The 20956-nt window shown below is 32.7% G+C and overlaps 4 protein-coding genes and 1 non-coding gene across 6 annotated transcripts; 1 reads left to right on the top strand and 4 right to left on the bottom strand.

Moving 5' to 3' along the window:
• Window positions 1-75: 75 nt before the first annotated feature.
• On the bottom strand, window positions 76-3909 carry LOC126659660 (CASP-like protein 5B2). Its single transcript, XM_050352974.2, has 3 exons — window positions 3428-3909; window positions 1795-1927; window positions 76-394 (listed from the first exon to the last, which is right to left on the bottom strand). Exons 1-3 carry the CDS (start codon window positions 3556-3558, stop codon window positions 194-196), a joined length of 465 nt encoding a protein of 154 aa, XP_050208931.1. The 5' UTR covers window positions 3559-3909; the 3' UTR covers window positions 76-193.
• An 825-nt stretch (window positions 3910-4734) lies between these two features.
• Window positions 4735-6600, bottom strand: LOC126659518 (uncharacterized). 2 transcript variants are annotated; one of them, XM_050352809.2, is made up of 6 exons: window positions 6476-6600; window positions 5853-5895; window positions 5669-5687; window positions 5476-5559; window positions 5237-5341; window positions 4735-5151 (listed from the first exon to the last, which is right to left on the bottom strand). In XM_050352809.2, exons 2-6 carry the CDS (start codon window positions 5855-5857, stop codon window positions 5035-5037), a joined length of 330 nt encoding a protein of 109 aa, XP_050208766.1. In that variant the 5' UTR covers window positions 5858-5895; window positions 6476-6600; the 3' UTR covers window positions 4735-5034. The 2 variants fall into 2 exon arrangements, with proteins under 2 accessions (XP_050208766.1, XP_050208767.1); XM_050352810.2 differs by having other exon boundaries at window positions 5476-5556; window positions 6476-6598.
• Window positions 6256-6333, bottom strand: LOC126662377 (small nucleolar RNA Z159/U59). Its single transcript, XR_007635754.1, has one exon. It is a non-coding gene; the product is annotated as a small nucleolar RNA Z159/U59 (small nucleolar RNA).
• Window positions 6601-7703: 1103 nt separating the features above from the next.
• LOC126659485 (uncharacterized protein At2g39795, mitochondrial-like) lies at window positions 7704-10720 on the top strand. The gene is made up of 3 exons (XM_050352772.2): window positions 7704-8068; window positions 9981-10324; window positions 10408-10720. The coding sequence occupies exons 1-3, from the start codon at window positions 7802-7804 to the stop codon at window positions 10565-10567; spliced, it is 771 nt and encodes a 256-aa protein (XP_050208729.1). The 5' UTR covers window positions 7704-7801; the 3' UTR covers window positions 10568-10720.
• Window positions 10721-11818: 1098 nt separating this feature from the next.
• Window positions 11819-20612, bottom strand: LOC126660416 (delta-1-pyrroline-5-carboxylate synthase-like). The gene is made up of 20 exons (XM_050353909.2): window positions 20322-20612; window positions 19972-20043; window positions 19766-19869; window positions 19536-19638; window positions 19255-19416; window positions 18405-18682; window positions 17748-17898; window positions 17418-17582; window positions 17185-17262; window positions 16887-16976; window positions 16010-16096; window positions 15831-15917; window positions 15629-15725; window positions 15427-15530; window positions 15219-15294; window positions 14686-14836; window positions 14505-14573; window positions 14047-14113; window positions 13892-13962; window positions 11819-12240 (listed from the first exon to the last, which is right to left on the bottom strand). The coding sequence occupies exons 1-20, from the start codon at window positions 20382-20384 to the stop codon at window positions 12120-12122; spliced, it is 2196 nt and encodes a 731-aa protein (XP_050209866.1). The 5' UTR covers window positions 20385-20612; the 3' UTR covers window positions 11819-12119.
• Between the last annotated feature and the right edge of the window lie 344 nt (window positions 20613-20956).

Raw genomic sequence — 20956 nt, forward strand, 5'->3', positions numbered from 1 at the left:
AAAAACTAGTGAAAGGTGCAAGTTAACATTTTCTTCAAAACTGTATATTACAGGTAATTAGGTAAACAAACTTGCTATCGAGAAGGGACAATTCTGATATTTCCAAGAAAAAACGGAAACGTTCCAGAAATGCAAATATTTACAATGTAATGAAGAATATCGGTCCGTGTGGTTGATTCTCATTAAGTCATAATCATACATTAGCCAAAAGCCAAAACATAACATGGGAAGATATGGCAAGGAGAAACCATGAGATAAATGCAAAAGCAATGGAGATTTGGAACCGGCTACATGGGAAATAAGGCGGCGCTTTGCAATAATGTAAGTCTCTTGCATACAAAACCGTGACTCCAGCAGATGCACTTGCAGCTGCAAGTGATAGGATCGATGTCACCTGCAATTTAAGCGATCATTAAAACAATGTTTAGATGATCAAGTAAAAATACAAATATGAATGCATGAAAATATTTCATATACGAGAAGCAAAAAAATTGAGGGATAACATTTTCTATAGAAGCATAATTTCTTGAATAAAAATTTAGCTCTAAAACGGAAAAGTCATGCAACTAGATGACAATCTAGTGCAACATATAGATTTCGAATACCAAAACCAAAAGATATACAGGATAACATTTTCTATAGAAGCGTATTTCTTTAATAAAATTTTGCTGAAAAGCAGCAAAGTCATGCAACGATATGACAATCTACTGCGACTGCGACATAGAATTTGCAATATCTCCGGATGAAGTAGAGCACAAATTATCACATGAAACTTGAATTAGAATAGGAAATATCATAAAGATTCATAACAAGGTCGAAAATCATAACTTCCGTGTTTCCAACAAATGATAGACATGACAGAGCAACTAACAGTAGAAGAAAAAGGGACACGAGGAATAATGAAAAAAATAAAATTGGCTAATAAACTTTGGGATTTTGTTATCATTCATATACATCATCAAGGCATTAAGGCTTCATTGAGTTGAGTTTATCTATCTTTAAGGCCAACACTAGAGGTGGCTATAATGGACACAAATAAGATGACAAATATCTGAATGGTGGTTTATCAGATTTCACACAGAATTTGATTTGAGGGACAAGCAGGGACGGAGGGGAGACACTAGACAGGGAAGAGGAACTAAGAACCAACTAATCGTATCGACATTTGGCCATGGTCTGTCAAATGTAACAAATTTGGCACTCCTACAAGGAGATGACAAATCTATCGCACAGACAATAAAAGATAATACACCATCCTAAAGCATAGAATTTGAAAGAAAAATGCAGGACAGTCATCGTCTTGTTCAAGTTCATTTATTATCAAATGACCCACATAATGTAAAGGCTATATTTTAAAGGCTAAACTCATCATAAAGTCCCTATACTATTAGCTTTTGTTTCACCTAGTCCTTAACAACTATTTGGCATTTAAGTAGTCCTTTAACAATTTATTTGTACACCAATGGTCCTTTTGTGGACGGAATTATAAAAAACGATGTCCTTTTATGCCAATAAAACGACGAAATTTCATGCATAAAAGGACCACGGGTGTACAAAATAAATAGTTAAAGAACTAGTTAATCCAAAATATTTGTTAAGGACCAAGTGAAATAAAAACAAATAGGATAACCTATCTTTAATTGCTTTTTCCAGTAGTAGCTTCTATATCCTATCAGTTATTTAATCGTTTTTTTCTTCCAATCATTAGTACATAAAGGATTCCTAATTGCATAGAATCATGAGCAAGGGACTCACCAAATTAACTAAATGTAAGTGCAAATGAAATATACTTACCCAGTCACCAACTACAAATAAGCTCACTAAGACAGGATTTTGTAGGTTTCTCTTTGATCTTAAAGCATGCATATCAAGGCATGCAAGTCCAAAACTCCAAAGAACTTGAAGCCCCATCGACGCAATCAAATAGCTGATTCAAAACACACATGTCAAAACTACCGTACCACTATAGATAAGAAAAAATGCATTGTTAAAATGATGTGCTCGCAAAAGCAAAACCATAAAATAAAGAGATCAATATTCATAAGTAGAGAGCACCACCATGTAAGTAGACTAGTACAGGCACGTATTAGAAAGTCGTGTATATGAGTGTTGTTAGTGACATACAGATACCTAGTAACTCCATGCCTATGGATGTAAAATATCAATTATCATATGAAAACATGGACATGAACAACGCTAAACGCTGAATAAGCCTGATGGGTATGCAAAGTTTTAGGATCTACACCAGGAAACAGCGCATATCCAAGGGATGATCCTTCATGCTCAATTATAAAAAGATTTAAGCATGGCCGGGGATACAAAATTAAGGAAAATGAGGATTAGCATGTTGTGCCGGTATCATTTCATAGCTAAGTCTAGCACGACTAAGATTATCAGGTTGGCGAAAAGAGTGGTAGAATAAAAACTATATACAAATTGTGTATTCTAGTTATGCCTAAAGGTAATGAAATCAGACAGCAACTCTGATCAACTCTACTCTCTAAATATCAATTAAAGACAATGAAATTGTTTTTGTATGAAGAGCAGGAGATCGACTATTCCGAGTATCAAACTCGTGAGAAAGATTAATACACGAAAAGGGGAAAAAGACATGACAAACGCCACAGGAAGAGAAGCAATGCAGTCGGATCTCGATTAAATCCTGTCCAAAACGAGTGACTTCTCATCGGAATTGTTATAGTTGGAATACTCATATACCATTGAGGGAATGTTACGGGTAAAATTGAGATCAAAAGCTTGTTATTTTCCACCAGATTCACTGAATTAAGCTACATACTGAATGTTGACTGGGCAATGCTGGGATATTAAAGAACTTAGCATCAACAAGATCAATAAAATATGCAGTACACCGTCACTTGATCACTGAAATGACTACATTTCTAATAATGGCCATGATTTTTTTAGATCTCCAGTCAATAAAATAATTTGGTTATGCTCGAGTCTTACTTTGCCAGAAAAACAGATCATCCTTCCAAACCTGATTTTCCTTCATTGTCCAAAGTTATATTTTGCTGATTTCCTCAATTAATCAATGCAAAAACACAAGCCTAGCATATCATTCTTTTGAAATCGAGTTTTCAAACTAAAATCCAGCTCATTTCAAATCAAGCAATGTGTTAAGTAACACAAACTTCAGTCAATCAACATTTCTCGTCTCAAAAACGTGTGGGAAACTTGACATTGGGGCACGAAAACTCATTTTCAACAGCAGAATTTAGCTAATCAACTAACTAAACCTATCACAAACAAACCAACCTCCCTCATCAATTGCCAACTAAAACAAGTTGAACAAACACCAATATCATAAACAAACACCAAAAGCTACTTAAATTTCACAAAAAAAACAGCACACACCACAAAAAGAACATTAAAAATCTAAAAAAAGCAAATGAAATGAAAAAATTACCAGAAAGCAGTAGAATTAAAGAAGCCACGAGCAGAAACCATAACACCAATAGAAGCAGCAGCAAACACAAACTGCCCTATTCTTAATCCTAATCCACTCACTCTCCCTGGACTCCCAAACACCTCCTTCATCTCCTTCTCTCTCTAAAACCTCTTTCTCTCTCTAACCCACCTTTTACAAAAGACCCAGAAAAAAGACTGAATCTTTTCAGTATTGGGTGGTTCAAAGATTAAACCTTTTTCACTTTTTTAAGATACCCATGAACTTTATACAATTTCTTGTGAAGCTACAGAACTGGGGTTTGCTTAAATTTGGATTAGGGCTATGATTAAATTTGGTGGAATGTTGTTAATATTCTTTGAAAACTGACACTTTTTGGTTGCTTTGTTTTTCAAATTTGATTAACTTACAGGTAATGGTAAGAAGGAAGACATAATTATATTCAGACATGATGCCTTACAGACAGTTCTATATTTATTGTCATCTTTTTATTTTCTTTTTTATCATCACTTTTGGTCTCTTTTCTTTGTTTATTTGTTTGCGTTTTAGCGTTATACGTCACCGTTTCTGTTTATATCTTTTCCGGCATTGCCTCTTTTTTTTTTCAAAGATTCACTCATTTTAAGGTCACTTAACTTTACGTTTTTTATTTATCTGATCTCTGAATTTTCATTGGACTTTATATATCGCTTGAACTTGAAGAATTCAACCAATAATCTTAACAGAATGCAACCTAATGTTTATTCCATTTGAGCTATAATTCATTGATAAAATAGTTATTTTTTCAATTTTTATAAAAATGCAACTTTTTTTTATCTTTTATAAAAGAAAACGAGTATAACTATTTAATGATACTAAAATATAAATTACACTTGATAATCAAAAAAATATTACAAGTACACAATAATTAAATAAACGAGCGGAATAAGCGAACGTACTCATGAAGGTAATAATTTTTATATGAAATTGAATTTTTTTGGAATAGTTAACGAAGAAAATATTGCATAATCAAAAATGTCTCTCTCTAGTTTATGACCAGATGAATAAACCCCGAATAAAAATACTTTTTTTATATACTTTATTCTCAAATATAATATCCTCTTCAATTAACAAAAAAAATACATTTGTATTAAATTTTAATTTAAACTGAAATCCACTTTATATTTTTCTGAATAGTTCAAACTTATATTTTAATTTTAAATATATTTTCAAACAATATTTAATTATTGATCATTAATAAAATTTAATGTAAACATATTGAATCAAAAAAATATATATATCACCACATCATGGTAAACACATAAAGGTATTACTAAAAACAGCAATTCACCACTCCCATTTCCTTAGAATTCATGAATAATTTTCACCCAAAGTAATACACAAGAAATCTAAGCAAGTGCATTTACATGTACAATAACCTCAACAATGTTATAATATCTTCACAAGGGTTAAAGCACTTTGTCTATTGTAACAAAAGACAAAGCCTAACTGAGATTAGAGCCTCAAGACATACATTTTAATGCAAATGGCTTTTACAGCAAATATAGAAATTGAAATCTGGCCAAGTTTTTCAGCATTCTAAAGTCAATTTCGAAAGCAGCTCCAGCTTACTTAGGATTCCTCAAAACAATTATTACCGAGTCTCCGCGAAGAAACATCTTACTAATGAATCTATCCTTGTTAACAGGCATCGCCTTTTTCTTGCCTTTTCCGGTCTTTGGTACCTAAACAAAAACAAATTGCAATGCCAAATAATAGAGATCAATATACTAACCTCAACCAAAGAAAAAAGATGATCAAAATACTAACCTCAGTCCACATTTCTCTCACATTTTCAAGGACCATATTGCAATGTCTATCAAAGGCTCTAACACGCCCGAGAAGTTTTTTGTTGTTGCGGCAATTAATCAGCACCTGTTCAGCATAAAAAGAGAGATCAAACTTCTAACGGGACTTCATAATTATTAAATGAACAGATAACTGGGTATAATAGGAACTTTTTAATAACTATACTACACAAGCATCTTTGGAGAATGAAATTAAGAGACCTGTGTGTTATTTTTTACACTCATCATGAGTACCGAGAGAGGTCCTGTGTTGAACTCTTCCTCCTCGTTCTTAGTAGGAACCTGCTACCGTCGGCACACACAAAGATAAACAAATTAATACAATCAGCACCTTAGTGATCAACAGACTATATTACGGACAAAAAAAAAGAAGCAGGGTGGAAAAATAACTTACATCTTCATCCATCGGCCGGCTGGAAGAGGAATAACAAAATACATGGTAACAAAAAGAAAATGAATCAGTTTAAAGTCAATGATTAAGTAAAGATATACTTCAACTAGGTAAATCATATAATACAGACATGGAAAAACACCGGAAAGTGGATGAACAAAAAAAAAATCAAAAGAATAACCCGTACCTCATATTGAAAAGGACCTTTCAGATTGTCTTCGACAAAAATCCTAGCACAAAAACAATAGAATACAATAATTAATCATTGAACAAACAATATAACTACTGAAAACTACATAAGCATCAAACAGAAATAAGTGGCATTTAGCCTTATTCCTGCTTACAAACCAGCATGAATACACGAATAATACATTTTACACTTCAACAAACTCTATTTAAGCAAGAAAACTGAGACATTGAAGATCAATTGATTTTTCTCCGCTACGGAATGGAAGTTTTTCAGCATTATAATATAGCTCAGTTTTAAACAAACATGATTAATGTAAAGAAGTTCAATATCTATACTAACAGCAACAAACAAACTTCAAAACAGATCTAAAAATCCTTAGCAAAAAATTAAACAATCAACAGCCTCTTCAGTTCAGTTTAGGTTTCCGCACAGAGAATCTCAGAAGAACGAAAGTAACTTTTTCATCATCATCAGAGGCTAACATTAACATTTCTTCAATAATCACATTAAATTTTAAAACAAAGAAAAAATTAATGATGAACGAAATTTTAAAAAATTACACATCATTAGAGACATCAATAGCTATAAAACCTAAGTAAACAATTAACAGAGAAGCATACCTGAGTGACGGCGGCGACTGAGCGATAACGGCGGCGACTGAGCGATGAGTAGTGAGATTTATAGTCTTTTGCTCTTTACCAAAACCCCAAAATTTTGGAAGATGTTTAAAAAAATTACTATCAAATATATGAAAGTTCGGGGTCAGATAGATAAAAAGCTTAAATTTAAAAGACTTTAAAAATGAGATTTATTAAGGAAGTTAAACCGGTACATTGGCAAAAGAAAAAAAGGAAAATTCCAAACCGGTACATTTATAAAAAAAAAGGTTATTTGTAAATTAAATTACTAACTTCACACTAATTTACAATTATAACATGAACTTTAAAACTTGACAATATCAGTAACCAACTTTTATTTTTAGCAAATTAGTACACCAATTTAAAAAAATACGAATGTGGACATTATAATGTACCGCTACATGTCGTTGCATGATTGGTTGGTGTGTCAATTTACCAAAAAATAAAAATTGGTTACTGACATTGTTAAGTTTTAAAGTTCATCTTGTAATTGCAAATTAGGGTAAAGTCCGTCTTGTAATTGCAAATTAGGGCAAAGTTCGTCTTGTAATTGCAAATTAAATTACTGACATTGTCAAGTTTTAATCATTTTTAAAAATATGTAAAATTAAACTGATCCTAACTTTAAAATCAAATATTTATATTAACACGTACGTTTATTGTTAAAAGATTTTTATTATTCAATTCTTACTTCGAAATAAATTAGATTTAATATATGTTTTTACCGATAAATTTAACCAATAAAAATATTTTCTGAATATTTGTGATATTTTTTAAGTTAAAGTAACATAAAAGAAGATGGAGATGGTCATCAGTGGTAGAAATAAAAATATTTATTTTGGTTATTACATTATGTCATATTGTTTATATTATCATTGTTAATTAGTGTTATTGAATTTAATTTTTTAATTTGATAATTCTAAATTTCACTGAGTTATTTTAAAATTATAGAAAGTGTAATAAGATTTAAATCCTTAAAAAACGGTCACTAACTTATCTCATTATTTTATAGGGAGGTTACCGTTTAAAAATAATAATTAATTTTATTAAAATTATAAAACGGATACTGAGTTATACCTTTTGTTAGAAAAAAGATATTGAATTGTATATTTTTTTGTAATTCTAGCATTTAGTGCATTTTGTCTCGGATAATATCTGGTGAAATAATTCGATAAGCTAGTGTTTCTATAATACCCAGCAAAAACTACAGGGTGTATTCTACCTTTTCCCCAAAAAAACCCCTCTTAAACAAAACCTTAAACCCTCTAAAAATCCCCAATTTGTCTAAAACCCTAGAAATCTCTGAAAATGGCGTTGGCTTCATTAATCCGCAAATCCACTTTAAATTTAACTAATCGAATCATTCAACGAAATCATAGAACTTACATTTCCGCCATTAATCATCCCAATTTTGCTCTCGGTAAACCGTCAGTTGCTGTTGTTTTTCCAATTTTCCGGCACCACTTTTCAACTGCTGCCGCTGATGAACCCAACAAAGGAACTTCTACTGAGTCACTTCTCCGAGTTCTTGATATGGAAATTAAGCTTGCTGAAGAAACTGATGATCATGAGCGGGTGAGTAAATGTTGTTTTTTAGCTTATTTATGATATAATGATGCCTTTGTTAATTATTTAATTATGTTCTTGTTTAGGATTTTGATTTGAATAACATTAATAAATATTAGTGCATAATTTATTTGTTGCTAGTTGAAATTGTTCGATTTTGATTCGCTATGTTTGTGTTTTATTTGAATGAGAATTTAGGGTTCTTATTTTATTAGTTATGCAAAGGTAGTTAATGAATGCAAGGTATTATTTACTAGTTACTGATCTTGAAAAAAATTGATTTTGATTGTTCTGTTTTTGCTTTACTTGAACGAGTAATATTTTTTAGAAATTTTATTGTAAATGTAACTACTGACTAGTATGGGTGTGGAAATGGTTATTTGGTTCGGTTTGGAAGTGAAAATGTTAAAAACTGATAGGTTTTTTAAGAAAATAAAAACCAAAGTGAGTTTTGGGATAAGGTTTGGTTCGGTTCAGTTGTATCAAAATTAAAAATTAAATGTTCTTTTTTGAAATTTTAAAGATACAAAAAAATTGTAATGTATTATACTAACTACGTTTTAGCATACACGTAAAAATAGGATTATTTTTTAAAATTTATGATATATTTACATAGTTGGATTTTTCAAAATTTTAAATCGGACAGTGTCCTTTTTTATTTTAATTTATAATTCATAAATAGAACCAATGTTGTCAAACTCGCTTTTCTAATGTAGAATCGGGACGGGAGTTATAAACTCGCAACCTAAAATCGCATCGTAGAATCGTAAATTTTACAGATTGTATAAAATATATCTTAAGAGAATTAAGGTACAAATATGAATGAATATTATAAATTTTAGTTTTATTAAATGATATATCATTCATGACACTTTATTTACTGACAACATGACTGAAAAATCAAGTGTTTTACGTAATAAATAAAAAATGTGTAAAACATTCATTTCATAAAAAGTAAAAATATTTGTGTAGATAAATAAAATAGATTTAAATATTAGATTGCACCAAAAATAATTAATTAGTATCAATATTAAAATCTAATATAAAATATTTATACTGTTTGCCATCTAAAAAATCCCTGTCTTTTAAAACAAAAATATAAAGAAATTGGAAAGATAAAGGATATATTTATTTATGGCTAAAAGAGTTAGAGTAGAAAATTAAATTTCAAAAAAAGGAAAAATAATTACGAGAAAAATAAAAGAATGTGGAGCCGTTTTTTTTTTGAAAGTATGGAGCCGTTTTCTAATGCTATGGCTTATGGCTACATTTTTTTATGGCTATGCTTAATTAAAGAACGTGGGGATAGAGCCCTTTTTATGTAAAAGCCCAATTAAGTATTACCAAGTCCACGCTTTATTTTGCATAAAATTGCACTGAAACTTAGACTCGGTTATAAAGGTAGTAAAATTGCTTTTTTACTGATTTTAACGATTTGACTCACGATTTCACACGATTTTATCAAGACACAATTTTTTAAACTTGTTAAATCGTTTAGAAGATTTTACCTCGTAAAATCGTAAAATCGTACGAGTTAAAACGCGATTTTGACAACATTGAATAGAACAGACCATTTTTGGTTCGGTTCAGCTTTTTGGTTGATTCAGTTTGGTTCGAATCAGATTTTTGGTTGATTTGGTTCGGTGCACACCCCTACCGACTAGTATCTTACGTTTTATCACCTCGAGAGTTCACGGTGGTTCTCTCTTACAGGAGCTAACCACCCATTTTAAGGTAGTGGAATTTTTTTGAGAGAGGCTCACTTTATTAAGGTAGTGTTGTTTTTGTGAGAGAGGTTCGCAGAGAACCTGGTCTCTAGGTAAGAAATTCTGAAATTACCTTTAAAGGAGCATTCTTATGTCTATTCTTTTCTTTTTTGATTCATTTGTTGTTTTTTTTATTTTGGGTATTTATATAATAGGTCGAGACGATTCCAGAAGGATTTCCTTTCAAGATCGACGATAATCCAGGGCAACAAACTCTTATACTGACAAGAGAGTATGATGGTGAACTTGTGAAAGTAGAAGTTCACATGCCTGATCTGGTAACCGGGGAAGATAATCAAGTCGGTGATGATGACATAGACGATGCTGAAAAGCCAACTCGATCTAGCATCCCGTTGATTGTTTCTGTCTCGAAAAAGAGCGGAACTTCTTTAGAGTTCCACTGTATTGCTTATCCTGATGGGATTGTAGTTGACACCTTGTCTGTCAAAAATTCAGAACTTTCAGAAGATAAAATTGCCTACGAGGGACCTAATTTTCAGTAAGCATGCAATTGCTTAGGCATTGGCGATAAATGTTGATGTTGAACGGATAATAACTGTTCGTTCTGTTTTGTTTTTGCAGTGATTTAGATGAGAAATTGAAGAAGGCGTTTCATAAGTATTTGGAGAATAGAGGGATAAAGCCTAGCACTATCAATTTCCTGCACGAGTACATGATTAACAAAGATAGTCGAGAGTTCTTGGGTTGGTTGAAGGATCTGAAGCAGTTCGTGGAAGCATGAGCGTATGGCTGAAGAAAAATTAAGCACAAGCTTGTTTGCTTATATAAGGCAGATAGTAGTTTCTTATTGAATCAAAAACTGTGTCATGGAAATGTATTCAACTTCTTAGTTTAATGTTGAATGACATGCCGCTGCTCGAAAGTTTACGATTCATTGCTTTTGCATGGTTATTTTATTTCGTTTAATTTTGGTCCCAAAACTTTTCCAGTTTCGTAAGGAAAATATGTATAGATTGTGTTGATCTGTTGATAAATTGTATACTGTAAAATGTTAGAGAAGAGTTGCTACTTGAATCTGGTGATGACCATGAAGAAATAAGAGCAAATTACTCAGAAATCCCCCACTTCACTCTCTGGGTCCCTCTGTTTTAAAAATCAAACTATTTGATTCCTTACTTTTATTTCCATCAACAATGTCCATTTTTACTGTTAGTTAACCGAGCCAAAGAACTAAACTAAAATAATTAATTTTAAAAAAACAATGTGGTACCAGACTTTTGTTTTTGTCTACGAATTATGATAAATATAAGGGGTTCTAAAATAATCTGTTCGAGAAATAACTATAGAAGCATATGAGATTTCAAATAATTTGCGGTTATTGAATCATAGGCTTTTACACTCGGCTACCAATGTTTTATTTTACATTTTGGTGATTCAGTTTGGAATGACGATAGTAGCCTCATGTTCTTAAAAAATGAAGGTTGGTTACCAAATTGTAACAAAAAAACTGAAATGTATAAAATATATAGTTCAATAATCGTAAATTTATGGTTTGGTCATCTACTGCGATGTGCTTATGATGTAACAGCAGCGGACATATTTTATGAGAATAATTACAGTATGAGAATAGAATACGGTATAAATCAACAAATCCATCCACAAGTGAGAAAATTGTATCACCTGCAGCTATAACTAACATTATAAGATGCTTCTGATAACTGAACTTTCCGTCTCTCAAAAGCAAGAGATTACATTATAACAAATTCAGCCAATAATTATTTATCTGGCAACAAGTTGTAACATTTTGATAAATAAAACAATCAATAAGATAGAAGTTAAACTACCCAAATATAATAAATAAAGCAGTAACAACAGTTATAAACAGAAATTTTAACCCTACGAATCATCGACATGGCAGAAATTTTTCAGATTAGTGTGTAACCGAGTTGCAAAGTATAAAGCTGTATTATAAAGAACATAAAAGCAAATAGAATAGAATGCTGAGCAAAAAAGCTCAAGTCAACTCGACAAATAAAACGGAAACTGCTCATTATTATAAAATCAGGTCATCATGAAAGAAATAAGGGACAGAATTATAAACTAGCTAAAGCGAAGGAGTACACAGAATACCATAAGGTATGAAGAAGCAATAGTGGGAGATCGACTGAAAAAAAAAATGCATACTCTCAAAACTAAAGGCAACAGCCAATAAAAAGGCACCGTCACCATTGCATCTGAGTGCCAATGCCAATGCCACCACCACCATTTTCTTCTGTTCAGAGATAGGGAAGTACAAACAAACTCATTCACATGACTACTACAGCTTACACTTGTTAATCTTTTCTTTTGACGGAAGATGGTGCGAACCCGTTCGATAGACCGTGAGTAACATCCTTGTGGGTGTAAACCACCCCTTTATCACCATCTACTACCTGTCCATGACCTCTTAAAATCCTGCAAACGAAAACAAACATTCACTCAGTACCAACATGTTATAATCTTTAGGGATATGCATCCAGTTCAAATCGAACTGAAACAAACCAAACTGAAGTTCTTGCATTTCTTCAAGACCAACATGAGCAAAAATAATAAGAACATAATGTTTTCAAATGAAGTGAATGAAACTAGTCAGTTTGGTTGATGTTTTTGGTTCAGTTAAGTTTTTGCCATTGCATTTAGGCCTAATTATTTAAAAACACCCCACGTTGTAATTTTTTTTCGTTTATACCCCGACCTAGGAAAATTTTCAATTGTACCCTATTTTGGGTTTTTCGTTTTCAACTCTACCCCAACTAAGGGTACAATTAATAATTTAAATATTTTAAGGATAAAAACGTTAATAACAATTAAATAGAAGGATTTTACCATATTTTTTCTTATTTGAAAAAATACAAATAAATCCTTCAACTTTCAAAAAGTGTAAACAAGTCCACATAATTAATTGTTTTTAAAAATTTATTAAAAAATTAAATTATTAAAAAAACTTTTCGATCTACCATCATACTTCTCCGATCCGTCTCTAAATTTAAACAAAAAAATTAATTTTTTTTTACTTTTGTACACTTTCGCCGGAGCCGCCGTCCCCATCCGGAAAAGGAGGAGCAGCAGCTCCTCCACGGAAGGAGGAACACTATTCCTCCATCCATGGAGGAACTGATCTGTTCTTCCAAAATGGAGGAACAGATTGCTGTTCCTCCATTTTGGAGGAACAGTTCGTTGTTCCTCCAAAATGGAGGAACAAATAGCTGTTCCTCCATTTTGGAGGAACAGCGCTGTTCCTCCAAAATAGAGGAACAGATCTGTTCCTCCAAAATAGAGGAACAGATCTGTTCCTCCATGGAAGGAGGAACAGTGTTCCTCCTTCCATGGAGGAACACGCGGCGGTGGCGGACGACGGTTTTTTTAGGGATTTTTAATTTTTTATAATTAGTTGATTTTTTTTAAAGAGATAGTGTTTTTGTAAATTTAATAACATTTATGTTTAATTAGAATATAGGTTAAAGATGAAGGACTATTTTAACTTTTTTTTAGTTGAAAAAATATCAACTTAGTGCTTCAGGGTAGAGATGAAAACGAAAAATCCAAAATAGGGTACAATTGAAAATTTTCCTAGGTCAGGGTATAAACGAAAAAAAATTACAAGGTGGGGTGTTTTTAAGTAATTAAGCCTTGCATTTATACTAAAATTTAACTAAAAAACCAAAACAAAAACTGAATTTTTATATAGTCAAACCGAACCGAACCAAATTTGTGTGTTCAGTTCGTTTATTCAGTTGGGCTCGATTTTAGCACACGCCTCATAGGGGTTACTTTAGGGCTTGTTTGGGATTGATGTTGAAACCAGAAAAGTGATTTTAGATTTTTTTTTGGAATTATTTGTTTGACTTTTTACATTTTTCAAACCTGCAATTTGTAAAAAAAATTCTTACCTACTTTTTTCGAACAACAGTTCCGAAAACTTAAAAACGAATTAAGGTTTTTCTTTTCTTTGGAAAAACACTTTTCTCAAACTAATGCCATTATGAAATAAATATATGGATGAGTTATTATAAAGGTGGCCAATGGTAATAGATTACACAAGTAAAGGTCATAGGTGTATTCATACCATCTTGTTGTTAGCAATCCTTCAACTCCAACAGGACCACGAGCATGAATCCTACTTGTACTTATTCCGACCTATTCAGAGACCAATGCACATCATCTATGAGATCCGTGAGCCTTTCAGCTTCTGCTAAAAATAGTTATGGAACAGAATTTTACCTCTGCACCTAAGCCAAACCGAGCTCCATCGGAAAATCTCGTGCTTGCATTATGAAAAACTGCAGCACTGCAAAAGTCAAGTTTCAAGTAGCATGAGATATTTGTCCCATTAATGATTACACAATATGGATCTCCAATTAGATTACACATTTGAGACTAGGGGTGTGCAATAACTGAACAAAATAACCTAAATGACTCAAGTATTCGGTTTGGTTCAGTTTGAAACTACAAAAAGTTTCAGTTTCTTGGTTTGGTTCGTTTCGAACTTAAAAAAATTTCAGTTCAATTTCAATGTAAACCAAACCAAATCAGATGATTCTGTATATTCAAAATGGTTCGGTTTGAAAAGCACAAAATTTTGGTTCACTTGGAACTGAATGCACATCCCTAGTCCGGACAACTGGAAAAACGTCAAGTGTAAAGAAACTGAAGGAGAACAACTGATGAAACTATCTTACCTGTCCACTTGATGTAAAAAAACTTCTGCAACTTCATGATCTTCCGTTACGATACAATCAGTATGTGCACTGCCAATAAGAGTAAGGATATATCAACTATACCGATAGATGTCTTCGTGTACACACGCCAAAAGAATAAGGAGTAACTACATAATTGTTTTGGGGAAAAGGCAGAAAGTACCTTCCATGTTCGTGTATATGGTCAATGGCAGCATACACGTCATCGACAATTTCAATAGTGCAATCCATAGAATTGTACTCATGGTGAAATGAATGTACGTTTGGAAGCTTTAGCTCTTTGCTAGCCCTTGGTCCACCATATAAATTAACACCTGAGAAAGAAGCAAGTGTTAGCAGCCTCATCTTTTGATCGGTAAATGCAAATCATTCATGCTTGAAGGTTGTCCCAAGTAAATCATAACAGAAGCTAAGGAAAGAGAACAAATTTAACCATATATTTTCAATATTTTTCCCATTAAACGGGTCCATTATGGGTATTTTTTGAAGGGTTGGGATGGAACATGTAATTAGGACGGATATGTGTAATTAAAATATTAACGAGTTTGGGAACGAGAGTAGTCCATTTTTGCTGGTACTATCTGCTGCCATCCCAGGTATTCTCTACAAATACAGGCCACCAGAAGAGAAACAATAATTTGATACATGAAAATAACAATCATGCTGTTGCATTACTCTTAAGGCAATGATCCCTACCTTCAGTGCGAAGATCAACAGCCAGGTCATTAAGCCCACCAGTCTGCACCAAATCCTTGTGGACAAGGAGTGTTTCCTGTGCAGAACAAAAGAAAACCACTAAGGAAATTCTCCAGGACAAGAACAATCAAAGAAAATGGACAAAAGAAAATGGACATATGTGAATCCATAATCACACCCATGAAAAAAAAAAGGATAAAAGATTTACCATAGCATTGCATGCTGCTGGATAATCTGTTTTCGCATCCAAAACAATGCGTTTCGCCATTTCCATCTTAGCAGATTTATCAACATATACGTGACAAATTCCATCTGCATAGAAACAAAATCAGGTTTACTACGAAATCCAGAATATTACATGCATAGAGCCATCATTACAGAATTAAGAATCCCAAAAACGACCATCATACCAGAATGACCCAGAACAGGAATCTTAGTTGATGCCTTTATCTGAGAAACAAGCTTATTGCTGCCTCTTGGGATCACAAGGTCAATCACATCATCAAGCTAGCAAGTTGAGAAAAAAAAAGGCTTGCATGTTCAGTTTCTTAACATCCAGTACGATTTTTCAGAGTTAAAGCCATTTATTTTTTAGTTTAGAAGATTCCCCACCTTGAGAAGATCAGGAATTTCGTCCCTTGACGTAACCAGTCCAATAAGTCTCCCACCAATTTTTTCTGGAATGGCTCCGGTTATAACCTGTAAATATAATGAAAGAGAGAAGAATTTAGGCACCATTTGATATTTTTAAAATGCGTATAAAATGTTAAAAAATAGCTAAAGAATCAAACCTTGTGCAAAATTTCATTTGAACGCTTGGCTTCCTTCCCTCCTTTTAAGAGGAGCCCATTCCCACTTCGAATTGCCAATGAAGCGATCTGTTTCAATAGAATAAAAGAAAATGTTTATGACAAGCATAAAAACGTGGTGGCAAAATAAGCAGAAGAGACTTCCAAGAAATCAGGAAGAGAAGTTATTCTTTAATTGTCCCTGTGAAGAATGTAAATATCGTAACATGCTTTAAAAAATTTAGAAAAATCCGACACTAAATTTTCATGTTTGATAGCAACAAAAACTCACATGTAAGATTGTATTTATCATACGAAGTTCAGCAATTACAATGATCTTATAAAAAAAAAAAATTGCCGATTCAATTTAATTATGTTCTACACAGTTGTATTTTATTATCATCAAGTATCAAACTTGCATTTGAATAGAATAGAATAGAAAAATAAAAATTATTTCTAATAGTGTAAATAGAGAAAAAACTCATGTGAAATTTGAGTTATTAAGGCAAAATGATTTAGAGTAAAAACTTTAAAATCTTTTTAAAACTACAGTTTCAAACTTCAACGTAGAAAGTAAGTTGAATGCAAGGCAATTTTAGATTTTAAAACATTAAAATTAAAGTAAAACATAATATAAAGTTATAAATTACTTTCAAATTTTAAAAAATTGCAAAAATCATTGACCTGGACTGGGGTCAACTGTATTGACGAGTAATCAAACTGGTCAACGAATTTTCAACATATTGATTGTAAAAATGTTGGAAGGATCATTCGAATTTCGACCCATTCAAGTGCCCAACTCCCTGTTTTTTTTGGACTGAACCAGCTGGGCTGGTTTTGACAACCGTGTATATGATATAAGAGACGTAAGCTTATTTACCTGCACTAGAGCATCTGGTCGAGACTCAAAAATAATCAGAAGAACACCTAAAGGAGATGATGTCTTCTCTAGCAGGAGTCCATCAGCAAGCTGAATTCATGAAAATTATCAATAATTATATGAAACTGCAACACGACAGAAAGCATCTAACTTGTAGTGTTACAAAACAGCTGGAAGTGAGGTGCATTTTTTTTCCTATCAATAGTTTATTTTCCAATTCATTCATTAGATATTGTATTTGTATATTCTTCATTACGACGTGTAGATTGTACAATGCCAAAAAGATATAGAAGAGTACCTCAGTTCTTTTCAAAACATGACCAATTGGATCCTCCATGTTTGCAAGCACACGAATTGAGTTTGCGAGACTTTTGATCTGCCATAGTTAATAAAAGTTACTCCTCAATGCAAAAGATAGAGCAAAGATTTTATGGAACACTGTAAACAGCTACAGCCATTGAGAAATTTGCAGAAGTACAAATAAGAAAAATAAATAATTAAATCAGCTGACTCAATTCAGTGCTGTCTTACCTTTCCAGATTTTAGAGCCAGCCGGGATATCAAGGACTTCTCCAGTCCAGCTAATTCTGCAGCAGCAACATCAGCGTCATTTTCCAATAGGATTTTCTTTTCATTAGCTTCCAAGGCGTTAGCTATGTCCAGCAGAATATTTTTCCTCTCCTCTGAAGACAATGCCTAAAAGAAAAGATACTACTGTCATCATGCTGCTGAAATAAAACAAATATTTGTACGCAATACGTTATGGAGCAAAATAGCTCCTCAACTTCCGTCGGAAACTAAAGGATTCTAAAAGCATAAATTAGTAACTCTCTACATCACCTAATACATCGGTGGTATTACCTGAAGCCTTCTGGAACTCTCTCTTGCTGCAACTGCCATTTCACGCCCACCAACTTCTTTAGTTGGTATCCATAAATGTGCATCTTGATGAAAGAGGGTGCCATCACGCTCTCCTTCAAGGACTCTAAGTATGTTCTCTGGAGCAAACCCACTTCAAAAAAGACAACTATGGAATCATTGCATGCCCAAAGAAAAGAGATAGTTCAAGCAAGTAGAAAATATGTATGTGCAGCTCATTTAATTTGAATAGAATAAAAATTGCGACAAACTTCCCAAATAAACATTCACAAAATTATCCCTATAAAAAATTCATTCATTTAAAATCTTTTAACTTAAGACTCTTAATGCTCATACACTATACGAGTAAGGTTTGAGTATTCATTACTTATTACAATGGAGAAAAAGAATGGGACAAATATCTATTTCCTGATTCAAGTTCTCCCATGGGACCAGCAAGACTAAGGAGCACATACAACTAGCAACAAAAGAAGAGGAAAAATTTGAACTATTTTCAAGAAAGACATACGACCATCAGGTCCATCACAGAATGAGAAATCCTTGCTTAAAATGAAGTTAACATTTTCAAGTGAACAATTTTCGGTTGTTCACTTTTTCACTGAACCATGCAGAACAAACTAGCATAGAGGGCAGGTGTACCTTGTTATAATAACAGGGATACCAGCATAAGCTGCATTTACAGCAGCTTTTACTTTGGCTGTCATGCCTCCTCTTCCCACTCTAGACTTGTCGCCGAAAGTGATTTCACTTTGATGTATTTCTTTAATGTATGTATGAATCAGCTTTGAGCGTGGGTCGCTTGGAGGGCCGCTATAAAGACCGTCCACGTCGCTCAACAAAATGAGAAGATCGGCTTGTAGCTCCAAAGCCAGCAAAGCTGATAAGCTGTCATTATCCCAAAAAATACCAAAAGCATCCTGCATGAAATTTCTCAATCAGAACAACAGATGAATGGCTACAGCATTAGACAATGAAATAGTTTCAATTGGAAATGATAGCAAGATTCAGAATCAAAATGACACAAATTAGCAGCTTAAGTGTTCTTAAAAGAAAAATATGAAATTTCATCAAATTCAAGGCAAAAAAAGTCCAATAAGACAATTTTACAAACTGATTGTTCAGTAAGTACCAAGGAATGCATTATTACATAAAAGAAACATACAGAAAAAATATTTTAAAGGATAAAAAATGGAAAACAAAACGAGATCATCGACATCTTCAAGATCAAAACTCTTAGAAATTTCAAAACTTGAAAAATTATGTTTATGCTTTAAACATATATTGTCAATTTTGGCCCATTTAAAATTCCTTTTTTCTGAAAATAAAAATAAAAATGACCATGAACAGTGCATTTGATTTTAAAAAGAAAAAAGATTTATAATTTCCACATACGCACATATATGAACCCCTGGAAAAGATAAATCCAAAAAAGGATATATAAGCGACACTCAAGACTAGCAAATGGAGCCAAAAAAGGTCAGCGATCTACCTCATATGGAGCTTTCCTGGTACTGATCGCATCATTTTCATTAAATATGGGAACAACCCTCATAGATAACAGTGACTGGACAGTCTCGTTAAGTTGCTTCCTGAAACCTTTATCCCTAAAATCATTATCCGTCACAAGAAGCTGAGCCGACGTCACATCCAGCTGCACCAACATACCATATAGAAAAAGTTTAAAATTGAAACAAATACATGAATCTAAATTTTCAATTTCAAAAACAGATCTCAAATTTTAGTTCACATAAAACAAAAATTGAAATCCACCTGACTAAACATTGTATCATAAAGAGCCATGATGCTGTTCTGTCCAACAGCTGCACAAGCCTTTCCATCAATTTCAACCTGTGGCTTCTGGAGATCAGCAAAGCTGCATTCAACACCAAATTTCATTTTTAAGTATAAAATCCACATAAATACAAAATCATGCAACTTTTCAACAAATCCAAACATTTCTCAAGTTCAACAAAACGGAAAACCGAGGCAAATGAAAGAACCTGCTATTAACCAATTTGCGGTATCTAAGCCGTTGACGACCGAGGCCAACAGCTCCTGATGAAACCACAATAACTTCATACCCTTGAGAATTCAACTCTTTAACCTGTAAATTAATCAAAAAAGATTACAACGTTAACCAAAAATGAATCAAAACAAACAAACCAAACCAACCATTAAAGCTAAAAACTCAACAGAATTACATTACCTGCTCACAAAAAGCTCCCAATCTCCCTAGTGCCAATCTCCCATCACCTCTAGTCACAACAGCAGTCCCAACCTTCAATTACAAAAACCACAAAAATCATTAAAATTGTACAAATTAGTCCCAAATTTCATTTCCATTTCCAAATCAAAACACCATCAAATCATCAAAAAGGTTCAAAATTTAACTAGAATCAAACAAATCTCCAATACCCAATTCAATTAAACAACAAAAAAGACATTTATAAAGCTAAAAAAAGGTCATAATCAGAACAAAATCCGAATCTATAAACCAAAAAGCTCGAATCTTTTTCACAAAAAAAGAACTGGGTAATCAAAAAAAACAAAACCAACCTTGATGACAATACGCTTAACATCTTTAACAAAGGCCCGAGACCTATCCACCCCACCATTCATGGTTGAAGACTGAGTTTGTAGACAGAAGAAGAACAAAAAACCGAGTCAACTCGAGAGAAATACGAGGCGACTCGGCAACAAAATGGAAGAGAGAAGAAGACAGCTAGAGAGAGAGGCAAATTTGTGATAGAATTGAAAAGGGTTTGTTAGTTAAATGAAGGGTAATAAATAGGAATTCTAGAGAGAGAAAGCTTAAAAATAAACAAATGGATTGGGACACGACAATGGTTCAAAATTTAGTAAAGAGACGTGAGCTATTTATAAGAGTCCAATGTAATGGTGCATGGATAATTATACAACACAACCATTGCTCTCGGTTTTTTATATGTTAATTTTATAAAATAAGTAGTATTTAATAAAAAAAATAGTAATTAACTTTTTTTATCATAAATACTCATCGGTCCGTCTACAAATGATATGGTCTAACAGATTATTTATCACATAAAACTGTTGCGCGGCGTTATTTTTATATCAATCAATGAGTATTTACTATATAATATTTTTTTTATCATGTAATTTTCTACATAATTAACTTACAATTAGTATATTGTACGAATGATATAACGTTGCGA

This window comes from Mercurialis annua, linkage group LG8 (genome assembly GCF_937616625.2).
Source record: "Mercurialis annua linkage group LG8, ddMerAnnu1.2, whole genome shotgun sequence".
Taxonomy (NCBI): Eukaryota; Viridiplantae; Streptophyta; class Magnoliopsida; order Malpighiales; family Euphorbiaceae; genus Mercurialis; species Mercurialis annua.